The sequence below is a fragment of the Pongo abelii genome, chromosome 6 (genome assembly GCF_028885655.2).
Source record: "Pongo abelii isolate AG06213 chromosome 6, NHGRI_mPonAbe1-v2.0_pri, whole genome shotgun sequence".
NCBI lineage: Eukaryota > Metazoa > Chordata > Mammalia > Primates > Hominidae > Pongo > Pongo abelii.
In genome coordinates, this window is record NC_071991.2 from 5424587 (window position 1) to 5445589 (window position 21003).

The 21003-nt window shown below is 52.0% G+C and overlaps 1 protein-coding gene across 8 annotated transcripts in view; it reads right to left on the reverse strand.

Annotated features, from left to right (window-relative positions):
- Window positions 1-21003, reverse strand: part of TNRC18 (trinucleotide repeat containing 18) — a 116400-nt gene that overhangs the window by 87052 nt on the left and 8345 nt on the right. For 7 of the 8 annotated variants that reach the window (XM_054545647.2, XM_063725901.1, XM_054545645.2 and 4 more), the window contains one exon: window positions 770-925. In XM_054545647.2, coding sequence (XP_054401622.1) covers window positions 770-890 — 121 coding nt within the window. In that variant the 5' untranslated portion in view covers window positions 891-925. Of the gene's footprint in view, window positions 1-769; window positions 926-3313; window positions 3518-21003 lie in introns of those variants that run through there. The other variant, XM_054545648.2, reaches the window with a different exon arrangement.

Consider the following 21003-nt stretch of genomic DNA (forward strand, 5'->3'; position numbering starts at 1 on the left):
ATCCAGAACCTGTCAAAGCCAGAGGAGACGGAGGAGCTCGGAGGTCCGCAGGCCCATTCCTTTGCAGGCAGAGAATGAGGCTCTAGAGAAATCCAGAATCTACTCACAGCCCGGGGGAAGCCAGGCCTGCAGAGCCCCTACATTGAGGGGCATGGCTGCAGAAATGCAAAAGAAGAGGCCCCAACAGCCCCAGGTCCCCCCACTCCGGGAAATTTTTTTTTGTGGAGATGGGGTCTTGCTCTGTTGCCCAGACTGGTCTCAAACTCCTGCCCTCAGGTGATCCTCCCACCCCAACCTCCCAAAGTGTTGGGATTACAGCTGTGAGCCACCACGCCCGGCCTGCTCCTGTAATTATTAATGAGCCTACTGTGCACCAGGGATACAGTGCTGAGTAGATCAAACCGGGCCCTGAACTCAGGGCTCACTCGGGTGGGAAAGCAGGTAGTTCATGAATGATCAGATAATCTGTCGTCACAAGCGAGTGATGGAAGCAGGTGGGGAAGAGGGGGCCCCTGAGCTGAGCCGGAGGAGGACTGGAAAGTGGTCTGTGGCATGGGGTGTCAGGCTGAAAGGAGAGGGAACAGCTCATACAAATGCCCTGTAACAGTGACAAGAAGCCCTGAGCGTTTGAGAAACAACAGGGAGGCCAGGTGACCTGGGACCCACCAGCCCCAGCTCAGTGATGACAACAGAGGGGCACATGAAGCAGCCAGAGTGGCCGGGACGTTAGCCCAGCAGCCCTCAGCCCCGACCCCGGCATGCTTCTTACCTTCATGGGCGTGGGCGGCCCACAGCTGCACCATGGGCAGGTTGCTAGGGGTTGGGGAGCGGAAGGAGAGGTCAGAGGGCAGTGGCACCGGGCTCCCATGGGACGAGGCCGAGGGCCCCATCCCGCTGGCCACAAAGCTGCCCAAGAAGGCCTCGCCTGCAGAGAGAAGTTGGGAGAACCATCAGGCAGACAACCAGGCCGGCGCCGCCACACGGGCCCACCGCCCCGACCCACCGCCCCGAGACCCCCGCCTCTCAAGAGCCCAACTGTGTGGAGCTGATGCTGGCCAGGAGACCAAAGAGGGTTCCCCTGCTCCAGCCCCACCCCTGGGCCGCAAGATGGGCCTGGATCAACCCAACCAGACCCAGGGCTCACAAGACGGCAGGAAGCCCCCCACAGCAGACCCTCAGCCCTGGGCACCCCGCACCCTCGGAGGAGGGCCTTCCACCCCTGCCGCCCAACCAGCCCAGATCCGGCCTGGCACCATTCTCCCCATCTGCAGGGGGAATCCTGAAGTCGGTGGCGCACTGGGACTTGCAGAGGCCATAGGGCAAGGTGGTGGGGGACTCACAGGTGGGGGGCTCATATGCTGAGCTCTGCAGGCCCAGAGAGGACACCCACCCTCCAGCCAGAGAATGACCTCCCACAGCAGCCCTAGCCAGCCCCGTGTGCCCATTTAACAGAAAAAGAAGGTGAGGCTCGGAGATGGGAAGTGCCAGGTGACACAGCCAGAAAGCAGGCACTCAGAATGCAGCCCTGCAGGGTGTCCCCCAGCCCATGGCTGGCACACCGAGCCACAGTGGCTTAGGGAATGAATCCGTGATTAATGGAGCGGCAGGCATGGGGGCCGCTAAGGGAGCCCCGTCGAGGGCAACCCCTCCAGACAGCAGGCCCCACGCACCTGGGGTCACTGCCAATAGGGGCCACGGGGCTGACTGCTGCTCAGAAAGATGATGGAAATCAGCAGGGCCTGGGTGGAAGCCACAGCCAGCCCCGCCGTGCCCCACGTGGCCAGGCCCACATCGGACAGAGTGCCTCCCAGCTGCCACCCAGGGGCTCTGTCCCACAAGCCCCAAACACCATCCCCTCTAAGGGAAGACCCTGGCAGGCCTCTGGGTCACAGGTCAGAGAGAAGCATGCAGGCCCTGGCGCATGGGGCTTCTCTTACCAGGTCTCAGTTTGCACATCAACAAAATGGAGATAAACATGCCTCCCTTTGGGAATGACAGGGAAGGAAGCATGTGTTTAACCACAATAACAATATAATGAGGCCGAGGCATGGTGGCTCAGGCCTATAATCCCAGCACTCTGGGAGGCCAAAGCAGGCGAATCACGAGGTCAGGAGTTAGAGACCAGCCTCATCGACATGGTGAAACCCCGCCCCTACTAAAAAGACACATACAAAAAATTAGCTGGGTGTGGTGGCAGGCACCTGTAGTCCCAGCTACTCGGGAGGCTGAGGCAGGAGAATCGCTTGAACCCAGGAGGCAGAGGTTGCAGTGAGCCAAGATCGCTCCACTGCACTCCAGCCTGGGCGACAGAGAGAGACTCCGTTTCGAAAAAAAAAAAATATATATATATATATACACATATGTATATATATATACAAAAAATTAGCTGGGCGTGGTGGCGGGCACCTGTAATTTTAGCTACTTGGGAGCCTGAGGCAGGAGAATCGCTTGAACCCAGGAGGTGGAGGTTGCAGTGAGCTGAGATCATGCCACTGCACTCCCGCCTGGGTGACAGAGTGAGACTCCGTCTCAAAAAAAACCAATATAATGATAAATAATGACAACAGGCCAGGCAAGGTGGCTCTCGCCTATAGTCTCTGGAGGCTGAGGCGAGAGGATGGGTTGAGCCCAAGAGTTGGAGACTGCAGTGAGCTGTGACTGCAATTACAACACTGCACTCCAATCCAGGCGACAGAACAAGACCTGGACTCAAAATATAAATAATAACAATAACCAGCCATGGCACCCATTCACTAAAAGCTGGCATGCCCCGGGCACCGCAGCTGATTTCAAATCCTCCCAGGAACACCCTCAGGAGGTGGCAGCAAAGCACCTCCAGCCGGGTGCTACCACTGGCCAGCCCCCAGCGGAGGGATTCCGTGTGTACCCTAGAGCCACCTCCTTTAAGGCCCTGTGTTGTGAGCACTGTTTACAGGGGGCATGGATAAGTTATGTAGGTTATGTAGCTTTGCAGGAGATGCGGGCTCCCAGATGGCCCTGGTCCAGCCTGCGGGAGCTCACAGATCCCAGTCCAGCCTCTGGGTCCCCAGTGCCCCCCTTCTCCCCAGTAAAGGGCCTGTATACAAGTGCTCACTGACCGCCTCCCAGGGCACAGGATCCCAGAATATCCAACCCAGCTTCTTTGGGGGTACATGTGGGGAAACTGAGGTAGAGAAGGGCAGGGCCTCCACCTTGGGCCCCAAAGACAGGAGTGGGCAGAGCAGCAAGGGGTGCCCTCTGGCCACATGCCCTGTCACCACCGCCCCGTGTCCGGCCCCCAACACTCCAGTCTAGCCAGGCCCAGCCCCCTCACCAGACTCCAGCGCCAAGCCCTCGGGCCCCAGGGCCTCGGTGGCCAGTCAGTCCATCCATGCGGCCCAAGCCGGGGCAGCAGGGCCTCCAAGCCCTGCCGAGCCCCGGGCTTCCGCCTTGCTGTGGCAGGCGGGTGGCTAGAAGGCTCCGGAAGCCAGCAGCCAGGGTTTGCGCAAGAGCTTACATCAGCCGCCAGCTCTTCCTGCCTCAGGCTGCACGGAAGCCTAGCGGCCCAGGCCGGCCCCTGCCCGGGCTTGTGAAACCCGCCCAGCAGCACCCAGGCCCGGATGCCAGCCAACGGCTCCTGCCCACCACAGGGCTCAACGGCACCCAAAGCCCCTCCTCCCAGGCTGGGCGGGGCAGCCGGGAACCCCCAGCATCCCCAGCAAGGCAGTGCCGTTCTCAGTGCCTCAGTTTGCAACTCCGTAAAATGGACACACAATCCCTACTCAGCTATGGCGATGAGGCCAGTGCACTGCCCCCCCCCCCCCCCCCCCCGCCACCTCACTCTCCAGAACAGACAAACTTCTCCCTGGTCACGTCCCCGAGCCTGCTCCTTTCCCGCCTGGCCCCTCAGGCACGAACTCCCAGGCCTCCTAGAATCCTCCTCCTTAACTCCTACCTCGGGCCTCCCTGGGCCCCAGAGAAGCCTCCAACATCCACACGACCCAAGCAGGCCCCAAGTGACCTGTGACCACCCACGACCCCCTGGAAACAGATCTGCCAGCCTCCTTGTGGATTTCATGCCTCTGTCTTCCCCGAGAGACAGTTCCCTCCCTGAGGGTGGGGACTATCTTCCTTACTTCCTGCCGTATCAGTGGCTAGAACCTGCCACCTGTGACCTGCCACCCAGGACATACTTCTGTTTGGGATTACCCGATTGCATAAGTGTTGTTTCTTTTTTTAGAGACAGGGTCTCACTCTGTTCACCCAGGCTGCAGTGCAGTGGCTCGATCATAGCTCACTGCAGCCTCCAACTCCTGAGCTCAATCAATCCTCCAGCCTCAGCCTCTTGGGTAGCTGGGACCACAGGCGCACACACCATCAGGCCCAGCTAATTTTTTTTTTTTTTTTTTTTTTTTTTTGGGATGGGAGTTTCGCTCTTGTTGCCAGGGTGGAGTGCAATGGTGCGATCTCGGCTCACCGCACCCTCCGCCTCCCGGGTTCAAGCGTTTCTCCTGCCTCAGCCTCCCAAGTAGCTGGGATTACAGGTATACACCACCCACGCCCGGCTAATTTTGTATTTTTAGTAGAGATGAGGTTTCTCCATGTTGGTCAGGCTGGTCTCGACCTCCCAACCTCAGGTGATCCACCCGCCTCATCCTCCCAAAGTTCTGGGATTATAGGCGTGAGCCCCTGTGCCTGGCCACCCAGCTAATTTTTTTGTTTTTATTTTTTGCAGAGATGGGATCTTGCTACATTGCCCAGGCTGGTCTCAAACTGCAGGCCTCAAGCAATCCTCCTGCCTTGGCCTCCCAAAGTGCTGGGATTACAGGCGTGAGCCACCGCGCCCGGCCTCTTTTTTTTAAAGACAGGGTCTCTCTCTGTTCACCCAGGCTGTAGTGCAGTGGCTCAATCATAGCTCACTACAGCCTCCAACTCCTGAGCTCGATCAATCCTCCAGCCTCAGCCTCCTGGGTAGCAGGGACCACAGGCACACACCACCATGCCCAACTAATTTTTTTCTTTTTTTTTGTAGAGATGGGGTCTTGCTATGTTGCCCAGGCTGGTCTCAAACTCCTGGCCTCAAGCGATCTTCCTGCCTTGGCCTCCCAAAGTGCTGGGATTACAGGTATGAGCCACCCTGCCCGGCCATAAATGTGATTTCCAATGTTCCCAGGGCCAAAGCAAAGAGATACACATTAAGGATGAGGAGAGGGTCAAAGCATCCCGCAACTCACAAGAGAGGCTCTAAAATAAACTCCGAGGACGCACAGGCCATCCCAGGCCATCCTGCCTGGTCTCCTTGCATCTCTAGACTATACCCCAAGCCCCCACAGTGCTCCCCTGCCCCATCCACTGCTCACACCCACACCCAAGGACCGAGCAGTTGCCACCCCCCCGTTTCACCAAGAAGGGTGCAGGCCTCAGGGTGCCAGGGGGCACTCAGAGTTAGGCCCAGAGCTCACTGGCCTCTCCAAAGACTTGGCTGGAATCCCTCATGCCAACCTGCGGTATGGGGGTCTCCCTGCCTCTCGCTCTAGGCTGAGCTCAAGACCTGGCTCCCCAAATCAAGTAACTGGCTGCCACCTGCTCACCCTAGTTATTATCTCACCCGACACACCTTAGAAGCTAAGACCAATGACTGTCAAAACCTAAAACACACAGCCGGGCACAATGGCTCACACCTATAATCCCAGCACTTTAGGAGGCTGAGGCGGGGGGATCACTTGAGGCCAGGAGTTCAGCCTGGCAGACATGGTAAAACCTCATCTCTACTAATAATACAAAATTAGCCAGGCGTGGTGGCACACACCTGTAATCCCAGCTACTCAGGAGGCTGAGGCAGGGGAATTGCTTGAACCCAGGAGGCGGAGGCTGCAGTGAGCCGAGATCGCGCCACTGCACTCCAGCCTGGGCAACAGTGCGACACTGTGTCTTCAAAAAAAAAAAAAACCTAAAACACACAGCCAGACACGATGGCTCACACCTATAATCCCAGCACTTTGGGAGGCCGAGGCGGGTGGATCGTGGATCACTTGAGGTCAGGAGCTCGAGACCAGCCTGGCCAACATGGCGAAACCCCCCCCCCCCGCCCCCCGTCTCTACTATAAATACAAAAATTAGCTGGGCGTGGTGGCAGGCACCTGTAGTCCCGGCTACCTGGGGAGCTGAGGTGGTGCGATCATGACTCACCGCAGCCTCAACCTCCCGGGCTCAAGCAATCGCCCCACCTTTGCCTCCTGAGTAGCTGGGACTACAGGCGTGCACCACCATGTACAGCTAATTTTTATTTTTTCTTTTTCGTAGAGTCAGGATCTCACTATGTTGCCCAGTCTGGGGTCTAGATCTCCTGGACTCAAGCGATCCTCTCACTTCGGCCTCCCAAAGTGCTGGGATGACAGACCTGAGCCACTGCGCCTGGTCTATGATTATTGTTATTATTTATGGTTACAAACCCTGGAGCTCAGAGAAGCTAAAAGCACCTACTACAAGGTCAGAGTCCGTGTCTGCTTCTAGCCAAATGCCATTTGTCCTTGCTTAAAACAAAAATTCAGGGCTGGGAGTGGTGGCTCATGCCTATAATCACAGCACTTTGGGAGGCAGAGGCGGGCGGATCACCTGAGGTCAGGGGTTCTAGACCAGCCTGACCAACATGGTGAAACTCCGTCTCTACTTAAAATACGAAAATTAGCCAGGCATGGTGGCGTGTCCCTATAGTCCCAGCTACTCAGGAGGTTTTTAGGCAGGAGAATCGCTTGAACCTAGGAGGCGGAAGGTGCAGTGAGCCGAGATCATGCCACTGCGCTCCAGCCTGGGTGACAGAGTGAGACTCTCTCTCAAATAAATAAATATTCCATTTTGAAACCATAGATAGCTGGTGATTACACAGGATGAATACACCAAATACCACCGAAGTGTACACGTTTCAAATGATTAATTGTATGCCACGTGAATTTCACCTCCATGAAAAAAAAATGCAAGCTGTAGCCCAGCGTGGTGGCTCACACCTTTAATCTCAGCACTACCAGAGGCCAAGGTGGGTAGCAGATCACTTCAGCCCAGGAGTTCAAGACCAGCCTGGGCTGATAGAGACTCTTATCTCTACAAAAAAATACAAAAAAATTAACCGGGTATGGTGGTGCACGCCTGTAACCCAGCTACTCTGGAAGCTGAGGTGGGAGGATCGCTCGAGCACAGGAGGCTGAGGCTGCAGTGAGCTGAGATTTCGTGCAGCCTGGGAGACAGAGCAAGACCCTGTCTCAAAAAAAATTTATTAAAAATTAAAACTAAGACCAGGTGCGGTGGCTCACACCTGTAATCCCAACGCTTTGGGAGGCCGAGTGATCCACCCACCATGTCTGGCCCACCAATGCAATCTTCCCTCTGCAACAGTAGTTGCTGGGGACCCTTCTAGAAACTGTATGGTGGGCACCTGAAGTCCTCCCTGGTTCAAGTCAGGGCGGGGGGCTGCATGTGATCACGACAGGGATATAAGTTCCTTAAACAGCAAAGAACCAGAAGGCTTTGTCACTGCCAATGGGCTGGTCCGGAGTAGCTCCAGCCCACCTCTGCCCCTCGCCCTGAATCAGGTCCTCCCTCCAGATATACAGGGAAGACCCTGCACACTCCCGCCTGTCTATACCCTAACTCCTTCACTCCCTTCTCTTACAGCTCAGTCTTCCCTAACTGTCCTTTTTAACATTGCAACTTACCCTGCCACGCCCTTTCCTGAAATGTTTTTCTCCACTGCTTATCACCTGTTATCACAGGTGTTAGTTCCTTATTGTCTCTGCCCGCTGAAGACAGCAAGCTTTTCTTTGAAAGGGCGTCTACTGCCTGTTGCCAGGAAAGCAGCCAGACAGTAAACGATTGGGCGTTGCTCTGTACCAATAAAACTTTATTTACAAAAACAAGATGTGGGCCAGATTTGGCCAGACTGCTCACCCCAGCATTACTAGGTGTGCGACATGTTATTCTTTATTCCTCGTCCTATGCTGAACATAGGCGCTACTCAAGTAGTATTTACAGTAGGAGCTGGGCACAGTGGCTCATGTCTGTAATCTCAACACTTTGGAAGGCCAAAGTGGGAGGATCGCCGGGAGCTTAAGAACAGCCTGGTTGGCCGGGCGCGGTGGCTCACGCCTGTAATCCCAGCACTTTGGGAGGCCAAGGCGGGCAGATCACAAGGTCAGGAGATCGAGACCATCCTGGCTAACACGGTGAAACCCCGTCTCTACTAAAAACCCACCAAAAAAATCAGCCGGGCGTGGTGGCGGACCCCTGTAGTCCCAGCCACTCGGGAAGCTGAGGCAGGAAAATGGCATGAACCCGGGAGGCGGAGCGTGCCATGAGCTGAGACCGCGCCACTGTACTCCAGCCTGGGCAACAGAGCGAGACTCTGTCTCAAAAAAAAAAAAAAAAAGAACAGCCTGGGCAACAGAGCAAGACCCCATCCCAAAAAAATTTTTTTTAGGCCAGGCACAGTGACTCATGCCTGTAATCCCAGCACTTTGGGAGGCCAACGCGGGCAGATCACCTGAGGTCAGGAGTTTGAGACCAGCCTGGGCAACATGGTGAAACTCCATCTCTACAAAAATTAAAAACAATTAGCCATACATGGCGGTGTGGGCCTGTAATCCCAGCTAGCTACTCAGGAGGCTGAGGTGGGAGGATGGCTTAAGCCCAGGAGGCGGAGGTCGCAGTGAGCCGAGATCGCGCCACTGCACTCCAGCCTGTGACAGAGCAAGACCCTGTCTCAAAAAGACAAAAAAAAAAATTAGAAAATAATATTTATGCGGCTGGGCGCAGTGGCTCATGCCTGTAATCCCAGCACTTTGGGAGGCCAAGGAGGGCAGATCACCTGAGGTCAAGAGTTCAAGACCAGCCTGGTCAACATGGTGAAACCCCATCTCTACTAAAAATATAAAAACTAGCCGGGCATGGTGGTGGACGCCTATAATCCCAGCTACTCAGGAGGCTGAGGCAGAACTGCTTGAACCCAGGAGACAGAAGTTGCAGTGAGGCGACACAGTGCCACTGCACTCCAGCCTCGGTGACAGAGTGAGACACTGTCTCAAAAAAATATATAATAATAATAATAATATTTATGGCGTGGAATGGGACAAGGTCCTGATTAGCTGGAGGAAGGGTGCCCAGGCCTTCCCAGCAGCCTACTCTGGGAACTGCTTCTCTACCCTGTGCTCCTCACTCCTGTCAACTGGGAGAGGGATTGGTGTCCCTTTTACAGATAAGGAGACTGAGGCTCTGACTCCCAAACCTACGCTTCTCCACTCAGCCGCACCACCCAGACAGAGCAGAAGCGTTTGTTAGACATAGGTTGCACATTTTCAATCCCAGACAGCCCTTCATAACCAAACACAAAATGATTACATCTTTTTTTTTTTTTTTTTTTTTGAGATGGAGTTTCGCTCGTTGCCCAGGCTGCACTGCAGTGGCGTGATACTGGCTCACCGCAACCTCCATCTCCTGGATTCAAGCAATTCTCCTGCCTCAGCCTCCCGAGCAGCTGGGATTACAGGCATGTACCACCACGCCCAGCTAAATTTGTACTTTTAGTAGAGACGGGGTTTCTCCATGTTGGTCCGGCTGGTCTCAAACTCTCGACCTCAGGTGATCCACCCGCCTCGGCCTCCCAAAGTGTTGGGATTACAGGCGTGAACCACCTCGCCCGGTTTATCTTCACGTTTTAAAACATCTTGACTGCTCACAACAACTGCATCCCAGACTGCGGTGTGGTGGCTCACACCTGTTAATCCTAGGACTTTGGGAGGCCGAGGCAGGAGGATCGTTTGAGGCCAGGAGTTCAAGACCAGCCTGGGCAACCTAGCAAGACCCCATCTATACGAAAAAATTAAAACATTAGTGAGGCTTAGTGGTGTACACCTGTAGTCCCAGCTACTTGGGAGGTTCAAGGCGCGAGGATCATTAGAGCCCAGGAATTAGAGGCATTGAGCTATGGCTGCACCACTGCACACCAGCCTGGGCAACAGAGTGAGACCCTGTCTGTTTTAAAAAGTAATAATAATAATACTGCATCCCTTAAGATGTCAACAGACTATCAGAGCATCTCATAGACTCAATCAAACCAGAATTGTCACCCAGAAAACACATTATTCTGGCCCTAAACACTGACAGGTAACATAGGTGTTTCTGAGATAGCAGCTAAAACTCCTGCAAGGACCTTCTGGATAGAATGACCTTCAAACTCCCACAGATCACAAGATCCAGAGAGTTCTGTAATATCTAAGCCAAAGAATGGGTTAACACTCGCTATATAAAGATTCTCAGAATGCCGTAAGAATCCCAGGCAGGGCCGGGCACGGTGGCCCATGCCTGTAATCCCAGCACTTTGGGAGGCCAAGGCGGTTGGATCACAAGGTCAAGAGTTCAAGGCCAGCCTGGCCAATGTGGTGAAACCCCGTCTCTACTAAGAATACAAATCTTAGGTGGGTGTGGTGGCACATGCCTGTAATCCCAGCTACTCAGGAGGCTGAGCCCGGAGAACTGCTTGAACCTGGGAGGCGGAGGTTGCAGTGAGCTGAGATCGCACCACTGCACTCCAGCCTGGGTGACAGAGCAAGACTCCGTCTTGAGAAAAAAAAAGAATCTCAGGCAATTTGAAAAAGAGAACCTGTAAATGGCTAAACTCCATCGAAATTTCAAGGCTATTAGCATTACAAAGAAGTATTAAAACAGTGATGTCATTTTCATTCCATCAAATCAGCAAATTTTTGCTTCTAGTTGTGGAGGGCGCTGGGTGGTTAGCTGCCTGGGAAGGATGAGAACTGAGCCAATTCATCTCCAGCTTTTGGAAAACAAATCCGCAAGGCTTACCGAGGACTGCAGGCGCCCAGACCCACTTCTGGGGATCCCTCCTCCCAAGGAAACAGGCAGACCTACTTACTGGGATGCTCGCTGCAGCCAAAATGATCTGCAGATTCCATATGCAATCCCCATCAAAACCCCAGCAGCGCATGCACACTTTGTGTGTGTGTGTGTGTGTGTGTGTGTGTGTGTGTATAAAATGAAAAGGTGTCTCTAAAAAGTATACAGAAATGGTGGGGCACGGTGGCTCATGCCTGTAATCCCAGCACTTTGGGAGGCCGAGGCGGACAGACTGCCTGAGCTCAGGAGTTCACGACCTGCCAGGACAACACGGTGAAACCCAGTCTCTACTAAAATACAAAAAAAAAAAAAAAAAAAATTAGCTGGGCGTGGCGGCATGCGCCTGTAGTCCCAGCTATTTGGGAGGCTGAGGCAGGAGAACTGCTTGAACCTGGGAGACAGAGGTTGCACTGAGCCGAGACTGTGCCACTGCACTCCAGCCTGGGCAACAGTGAGACTTTGTCTCAAAAAAAAAAAAAAAGAAGTACACAGAAATTAGGCTGGGCACAGTGGCTCACACCCATAATCCCAGAACTTTGGGAAGCTGAGGCAGGAGTATCACTTGAGCTCAGGAGTTCAAGACCAGACTGGCCAACACGGGAAAACCCCGTCTCTACTAAAAATACAAAAGTTAGCCAGGGCTAGGCACTGCGGCTCACACATGTAAACCCAACACTTTGGGAGGCTGACATGAGTGGATCACTTGAGGTCAGGAGTTTGAGACCAGCCTGGCCAACATGGTAAAACCCTGTCTCTACTTAACATACAAAAATTAGCCAAGTGTGGTGGTGCGCGCCTGTAATCCCAGCTACTCAGGAGGCTGAGGCAGAAGAATCCCTTGAACCCGGGAGGCGGAGGTTGCAGTGAGCCGAGATTGTGCCACTGCACTCCAGCCTGGGTGACAGAGCGAGACTCCGTCTCAAAAAAACAAAACAAAACAAAACAAAAAAAGCCAGACATGGTAGCTTGTGCCTGTAATCCCAGCTACAAGGGAGGTTGAGGCAGGAGAATTACATGAACCCGGGATGGGGAGGTTGCAATGAGCCGAGATCACACCACTGCACTCCAGCCTGGGCAACAAAGCAAGACTCTGTCTCAAAAAAATAAAAATAAAAATAAAAAGTATACAGAAATTAGCCCAGGCACAGTGGCTGATGCCCGTAATCCCAACATTTTGAGAAGCCAAGGCAGGAGGATCACTTGAGCTCAGGAGTTTGAGACCAGTCTCAGCAATACCATGAGACCTGTTTCTATTTTAAAAAATAAAAATAGAAAAGTATGCAGACGTTGAAATCCAGAACTCGAACACATATTTGCATACCCATGTTCATAGTGGCACTATTCACAACAGTCAAAGGGTGGAAACAACCCAGCTGTCCATCTATGAATCGATAAACAAAATGGGGTCCATCCAGCCAGTGGAATATTATTCAGCCCTAAAAAGGAAGGACAATCCGATACATTCTACAACATGGACATACCTTGAGGACATGAAGCTGAGTGAAATAAGCCAGACATAAACAACAAATACTAGGGCCAGGTGCGGTGGCTCATGCTTGTAATCCCAGCACTTTGGGAGGCAGAAGCGGGCGGATCACCTGAAGTCAGGAGTTCCAGACCAGCCTGGCCAACAGGGTGAAACCCCATCTCTACTAAAAATACAAAAATTAGCTGGGCATGGTGGCAGGTGCCTGTAATTGAAGCTACTCAGGAGACTGAGGCAGGAGAGTCACTTGAACCCAGGAGGCGGAGGTTGCAGTGAGCCGAGATCGTACCACTGCACTCCAGCCTGGGCGACAGAGCAAGACTGTCTCAAAAAAAAAAAAAAGAAACAAGAAAAGAAAAGAAGAGCCAAGAAGTGAAAAAGGAAAATAGACAAATTCCTATCAACACCCCCGCCTCCCTGCCAGCCCCCAGCGTTCCTGCAGGGAGCTAGGGCCTCGAACCCCTCACCTCCCGCTGTGGGACCTAGGGTGGGCATTTCACACTCTGAGCCTAAAATGGCAAGATTCTGTGCCCTGGCCTCGCAGGGACGTCTGGGGCACCCCCCCCCCGACTCCGGTGATAGAGCTCGAGGCTGGGGTGGTGGGACAGGGGGCTCACCCTGCACGTCCTTGGCACTGCAGCTGGGCTATCAGACCTATGGCCACCGCTGCCATCCTGGAACTCCCATCAGCGCAGAAAAGAGACAGGTGAGAGTTCAAGGCTGCTGTCTCCTCCAAGCTATGCTGGGACCAGAACCAGGACCAAGACTGCAGTAGCCACCAGCCCAGATCAACCCGCTTCAGCCCTGCCCCACCTGGGGCAGGAGGGCCTGGGGTCTGGCCCCAGGGAGGAGGGAGGCCCACCCCAACCTCCTCACCCCATCCTGCCTCTCCTACACCTCCAACCTCCACTCCAGCGGAAAGCCATCCCCGACTTCCCCACCAGGTGAGCAGATTCCCAAAGAAGATCCATCAAGCTGGGCTCCCAGTTACTCCCCACCTGGGATCACAGCACCAGCCGGCAATTCTGGCTTAATTCCAGTCCCTCTCCCATCCTCAAATATGGGCAGGGACTTTGTCTTGCTCCAATCAGGTACCCAGCCCACAAAATAAGTGCTCGAATTTAAATAAAGGGAATCCCAAAGGCGGCCAAGGAGAGGTCAAGGCCTCAGGCCAGCCAATGATATGCAAATACGTCCATCTCAGCCTTGCCCCTAGGGCTCCAGACTTTGTCAATTCTCAAGCAATCACAAAGGATTTCCCCAGTGACTGGTTTCCCCCCTACGGAGACTCCACCTCCCAGGGTGGAAAAAGAGGTAGGGGTGGAGGGCCTTCTAGGAACTGCTCCAGAAAAAGCTAGAAGACATCAGATGCCTCTTAGCAGAGACAGAAGAACCAGATCTCCCAGGCAAAGTAGCAAGAGAAGGAGTGTGAGCCTACAAGAGACTGCACATTGTTTGATCTTTACAAATCCTTTCCCAAACACCAGAACCTCACAAACATGACAGTAATACAAAAAGGAACGAAAGTGGCTGAGCGCAGTAGGGGTGGATCACGAGGTTAGGAGATCGAGACCATCCTGGACAACATGGTGAAACGCCGCCTCTGCTAAAACACAAAAAATTAGCTGGGCGTGGTGGCGCGCGCCTCTAGTCCCCACTACTCAGGAGGCTGAGGCAGGGGAATCTCTTGAACCCTGGAGGCGGAGGTTGCAGTGAGCTGAGATCCGCCACCGCACTCCAGCCTGACGACAGAACAAGACTTCCGTCTCAAAAAAAAAAATGGAACGAAAGCAAAATATGAGAGAAGTGGAAAGGAAACATTCCCCTGGCCAGGCGCATAGCTCACGCCTGTAATCCCAGCACTTTGGGAGCCCACGGCGGGTAGATCGCCTGAGGTCAGGAGTTTGAGACCTGACCAACATGATGAAACCCCGTCTCTACTAAAAATATAAAAATTAGCTGGGTGTGGCAGCGCGTGCAGCTACTCGGGAGGCTGAGGCAGGAGAATCACTTGAACCCAGGAGGCGGAGGTTGCAGTGAGCCGAGATCACGCCACTGCACTCCAGCCTAAGTGACAGAATGAGACTCCATCTCAAAAAAAAAAAAAAAAAAAATTTGGAAGCAAGAAAGCAGAGAGACAAGAGATGTGTGGCCTGGCACAGTGGAGAGTGGGGAAAAGAAACACTTAGGCTTGGAGCAGACAATCAGGAAACCCGCAATTCTGGAGAATGAACCCAGAGACCTAGTACCTATAAAGCCAGGGTTCACAGAAAAGCTGACAAGAGAGTTGGTTTCACCACAGAAGCACTGATCCCCTCTTCTGTTTACTAGGGAAAGATGCAACCATTGAGGGTATGCATTCTCAGGACTAGGGTGTGGACCAAAGGGAAAACAGGAATCAGAGTGCGAATCGTCAACCTTAACATGCACACTCAGCTCTTGAGACAGGAACAGCCTGGCTTCAACGTCAACAGACAAGAAACCGCTGAATTCTTGCCTGTGAGATTTACAAGGTCAACAAGGAAAGATCTTTTTACAGAGGACATTCAAGAAGCGTCTCAATGGCCAACAAGCCCCACCCTTACATTTGAATCCCATCTGTTTTTTCTTAAAGAAGGGGCACCTGAGAATGATCATCAGCAGGTACCCGCGGGAAGTCTCCAAGGTGAAAGAGAAAAGAGAAAAAAGACTCAGAGAAAACAGAGACAATGCATGAAAGAAGAAAACACCAGGGGAAAAAAAATACAATTAATATCCTAGTAATGCGAATTAATGTATCCATGAAACAAGAACAGGATGTTATTAAAAAAAAAAAAAGCGAACCCAGGTTATAAGAGCTCTTGGGACATAAAAATACGATAGCTCAAATTTAAAAATTAAATTCTACAAAAACTAGCCAGGCGTGGTGGCGCACACCTGTAGCCCGAGCAGGCTGAGGCAGGAGGATCATTTGAGCCCCAGTCGTTTGAGTTCAAGGTTGCAGTGAGCAGTGATTGCACCATTGACCTCTAGCCCCGGTAACAGAGAGAGACCCTGTCTCAAAAAAATAATAATAATTAAATCGAAAGGTTAGAAGATACCATTAAGAAAATATTAAGAAAATCTCCTAGAAAGAAGAAACTGCAAAATATAGAAAATACAAAAGAAGGCCAGGCACGGTGGCTCACGCCTGTAATCCCAGACTTTGGTAGGCCGAGGCGGGTGGATCACGAGGTCAGGAGATCGAGACCATCGTGGCTAACATGGTGAAACCCCGTCTCTACCGAAAAAAAAAAAAAAAAATACAAAAAATTAGCCGGGCGTGGTGGCCGGTACCTGTAGTCCCAGCTACTCAGGAGGCTGAGGCAGGAGAATGACATGAACCCAGGAGGTGGAGCTTGCAGTGAGCCGAGATCACGCCACTGCACTCCAGCCTGGGCGAAAGAGCAAAACTACGTCTCAAAAAAAAAATTTTTTTTAATTCAATGATCAGATCAGGCGCAGCGGCTCACACCTGTAATCCCAGCACTTTGGGAGGCTGAAGCGGGCGGATCACTTGAGGCCAGGAGTTTGAGACCAGCCTGGCCAACATGGCGAAACCCCATCTCTACTAAAAATACAAAAATTAGCCAGGCACGGTGGCACACGCCTGAAATCCCAGCTACTCGAGAGGCTGAGGAATGAGAATCATTTGAACCCAAGAGGCGGAGGTTGCAATGAGCCAAGATCATGCCACTGCACTCCACCCTGGGCAACAGAGCAAGACTCTGTCTCAAAAAAAAAAAAAGAAAAGAAAAAATTCAATGATTAGCCCAGGAGACCCAGGATATCTAACTAATAGGAATACTAGAGAGAATAGCAAAAATACTGGGAAGGAAATTAAAAAATAAAAATAATACAAAAAATTTCGGACTGAAAGACTTGAGTTTCCAGTTTGCTACAGTCTATGCAGCACCCAAGACAGTAAATGCAAAAAGACCCCATAACAAAACACATCAACATGAAATTTCAGAACAGTGATGAAGAATAATAACTGTGGCCAGGCGGAGTGGCTCACACCTGTAATCTCAGCACTCTGGGAGACCGAGGTGGGTCAATCACCTGAGGCCAGAAGTTCGAAACCAGCCTGGCCAACATGGTAAAACCCCATCTCCACTAAAAATACAAAAATTAGTCGGGTGTGGTGGCATAAGCCTGTAATCCCAGCTACTTGGAAGGCTGAGGCAGGAGAAGCACTTGAACCCATGGTGGAGGTTGCAGTGAACTGAGATCTCGCCACTGCAATCCGGTCTGGACAACAGAGTGAGACTCCATCTCAAAAAAAGAAAAAAAAAAATAGGAAGAGAAGAGAAAAAGAAGAGAAGGCTGGGTGGGCGTGGTGGCTCACACCTGTAATCCCAGCACTTTGGGAGGCCGAGGCAGGTGGATCACTTGAGGTCAGGAGTTTGAGACCAGCCTGGCCAACATGGTGAAACCCCGTCTCCATTTAAAAAAACACAGAATTAGCCGGGTGTGATGGCACATGCCTGTTAATCCCAGCTACTTGCTACTTGGGAGGCTGAGGCAGGAGAATCGCTTGAACCCAGGAGGCGGAGGTTGGAATGAGCTGAGATCGTGCCACTGCACTCCAGCTTGGGCTACAGAGTGAGACTCTATCTCAAAAAAAAAAAGAAAAAAGAAAAGGAAGGGGGAGGTGGGGAAAGGTTCATACACAAAGATCAGGAATCAAAAATGGCATCATATTCCTGAAAAGTAGCAGTCGAATATGAAAGGTGATGTTGCAATTCTTTCAAAATCTTAGAGGGAAGGCCGGGTGCAGTGACTCACACCTGTAATCCCAGCTACTCAGGAGGCTGAGGCAGGAGAATCACTTGAACCCGGGAGGCAGAGGTTGCAGTGAGCAGAGATCACACCATTGCACTCCATCCTGGGTGACAGAGCAAGACTCCGTCAAAAAAAAAAAAAAAAAAAAAAAAAATTCCTAGAGGGAAAGTATGTCCCAAATAGCACACAAGTATGAAGGTAGAACAAAAGCATTTTTCAGGTATACTAGGCCCCACAAACGTCGCCTTCCTCGTACCCTTTCACAGAAAGCCACCGCAGGATGTGCTCTACAGAAAGGAGGGAGTAAAACAGGAAACGGGAAAGCAAGGGAATCAGACACACAGGAGAGAGGCAAAGGGAGTTTGAAGAACAATGGCTCTACAGCACACCCAAGAACCCGGCCATCCAGACTAGAGAAGAAAGATGGAAAATTCCAGGAAGGAAATCTCCAAGAAAACAAAGCAGCTCACCCAATAGATATGACAAATGAAAAAACGCATCAAGGGACCAGAAGGCTGGCGGGGCATGGTAACTCACACCTATAATCTCAGCACTTGGAAGTCCAGGCAAGAGGATTATTTGAGCTCAGGAGTTCAAGACCAGCCTGGGCAACATAGCGAGAGACCCCATCTCTAAAAAAAATTTAACAGTTAGCCAGGTGTGGTGGAACGCACCTGTAGTCCTAGCTACTTAGGAGGCACTGAAGTGGGAGGCTCATTTGAGCCCAGGAGGTTGAGGCTGTAGTGAGCCACGAGAATGCCACCACACTCCAACCTGGGCAACAGAGCGAGACCCAGTGTCTTAATAAAAAAGAGAGAGAGAAACTGGAAGCCAGATATTCTAAGAAATTCCAAATGAAAAAAAAAAAAAAGACAATAATTCCAGGAAATGAATTTTCGGCTGGGCATGGTGGCTTACGTCTGTAATCCCAGCACTTTGGGAGGCCGAGGTGGGTGGATCACCTGAAGTCACGAGTTTGAGACCAGCCTGGCCAACATGGTTAAACCCCATCTCTACTAAAAATACAAAATTTAGCCAGGAGTGGTAGCAGGCATCTGTAATCTCAGCTACTTGGGAGGCTGAGGCAGGAGAATCGCTTGAACCCAGGAGGTGGAGGTTGCAGTGGGCTGAGATCGCGCCACTGCACTCCAGCCTGGGAAACAGAGCGAGACACTGTCTCAAAAAAATAAAATAAAAACAAACCTCACACCACCAAATGAACTCATTCACTCTAATGAACCGATTTTATAGATGAAAAAATTGAGGTTTAGAAAGTCATCACATGCCCTTTAACTGGAGGAGCAACATCCATACCTCAGCTTGGAGGCCATCCTGCCTCTAGATGGAGCAATGTTCTATCTGGGGATTACAAGGAGCTTCCAGGGACCCCCAAAATGCTCAGAAATGTGTCGAATGGTTGGTGAAGATGTGGGAAGTCAGGGTTTCCCCCCAGGCTGAGGGTCCACCACTTTGCTTATCCCCTGAAGAAATCTCACATGCAATGCTGAGTACACTGGTGGCCTGGGAGAGGTGACACTTGAGCGGCTCCCACCTAGTGGCCTAGACTTCCTCCCAAGTCACATGCCAGGCCTCTGTGGGCAGCAGATGTGGTAAGGACCCTGGCCCTGACTGACCACTGACCAGGGCTCCCAGCAGGCCCTGGGGAGGCCCGAGACCTGTGCTGAGAACAGCTCCAGCCCGTCCCCTAAAAAGCTGGGCTGGAATGCCTGAAAAGCCGGGGGGAGGATCTGGCTGGAGGACAAGGCTACAGTACATGAGAGGGTGGGAGGAGTTGGACCAGACCACAGACTGGCTCATGCCGGGGAGCCAACAGCAGCCCCCGCCAGCCACATCCAAAACAAGAATACCCAGTCCCCAGCCTCTCCTCAAATCTGCCCCTCCCCATCCTTCCACAAGTGGCTCGGACCCAAGCCATTGAGTTCTCCTCCCTCCTTCTCTCCTCTCCCCATCCGTCTTACCTGCCCAACCTGCAAAGGGCACAGAACCCTGGCCACCTCCAGCCTCCCTCCCTGGTAACCAACACCTCCTAATTACCTCCTGCTTCTCTCCTCGTCTACCAGACTGTCTCTGGCTAGCAACCCAGCCTCGTTTCTTTTATGTTTTGAGGCAGGGTCTCACTCTGTTGCCCAGACCACTGTGAGTGCAGTGGTACAATCACAACTCACTGCAGCCTGGATCTCTGGGGCTCAAGCAATCCTCCCATCTCAGACTCCCAAGTAGCTGGGACTTACAGGCATTCGCCACCATGCCTGACTAATTTTTTAAACATTTTGTAAAGACAAGGTCTTGCTATGTTGCCCAGACTTCTCTCCTAACTCCTGGCCTTAAACGATCCACCCGCCTAGGCCTCCCAAAGTGGTGGGATTACAGGCATGAGCCACCATGCCCAGCCCCTAGTTTTTTTTTTAAATGCTTATTTTGAAATCATTTCTAATTCAGAGAAAAGTTTGAAATAGTACAATGAATTGTCCTATGACCTTCACCAGATCCAACAACTGTGAACTGCTCACTGTCTTATTTATTTTGAGATGGAGTCTCATTCTGTCGCCCAGGCTGGAGTGCAGTGGCGTGATCTCGGCTCACTGCAACCTCCCAGGTTCAAGCGATTCTCCTGCCTCAGCCTCCCAAGTAGCTGGGATTACAGGTGCCCTCCACCACACCCAGCTAATTTTTGTATTTTTAGTAGAGATGGGGTCTCGCCATGTTGGCCAGGCTGGTCTCGAACTCCGGACCTCAGGTGGTCCGCCCGCCTCAGCCTCCCAAAGTGCCGGGATTACAGGCGTGAACCCCGTGCCCAGCCTCACTGTCCTTTTTGATGTAATACTTGATGTACCATCGTCTCCCATATACATATATATATTTATATATATATAAATACATATAATATATATATAAAATAGATATTTTTTCTTTTCCTGAACCATTCTGAGGACAAGTTGTAGACTCTATGTCCCTTGCCCGTAAACATTTCAGTATTCTTTTTTTTTTTTTTTGAGACGGAGTCTCACTCTGTCGCCCAGGCTGGAGTGCAGTGGCGCGATCTCAGCTCACTGCAAACTCCGCCTCCTGGGTTCACGCCATTCTCCTGCCTCAGCCTCCCGAGTAGCTGGGACTACAGGCGCCTGCCACCACGCCCAGCTATTTTTTTGTATTTTTAGTAGAGACGGGGTTTCACCCTGTTATCCAGGATGGTCTCGATCTCCTGACCTCGTGATCCTCCCGCCTCAGCCTCCCAAAGTGCTGGGATTACAGGCATGAGCCACCGCGCCCGGCCCACATTTCAGTATTCTTATTTCCTAAGAACAATGACATTCTCTTACAGAACCACAGTTATCCACGTCATAAAACCTAACAGTGATCTGATACTATCAGCTCATCTACAGTCCACATTCCAGTTTTGTCAATTGTCCCAGCGATGTTCTTTGGAGCAATTTCTTCCCTGATCCCAAGATCCAATCGAGAGCCATACATTGCCTTTAGCAGTAGCATTTTCCCAGTCCTTTTCATCAGGAACAGTTCTCCGCCTTCCTCTGCCTTGTATGCCATTGACATTTTTTTAAGAGTCCAGACCAGTTCTGTGAAAAGTCCCTCAATTTCAATTACTCCTTCCACTTAAAACCCTCCACTGCCTCCTCATTCCTCAATTTAAAATTCCAAGACCTCATGACTGGCCTTCAGGGACCTGAAGGATCCCACCTCCCCCACATCCCCTCTCACCAGCTCCAGCCATTCTGCCAGCTCAGATACGCCAGGCTCTGACTTTTGTGTTCCGTCCACCTTCACCACACTTTTCTGCCCTTTGCATGCAGGAA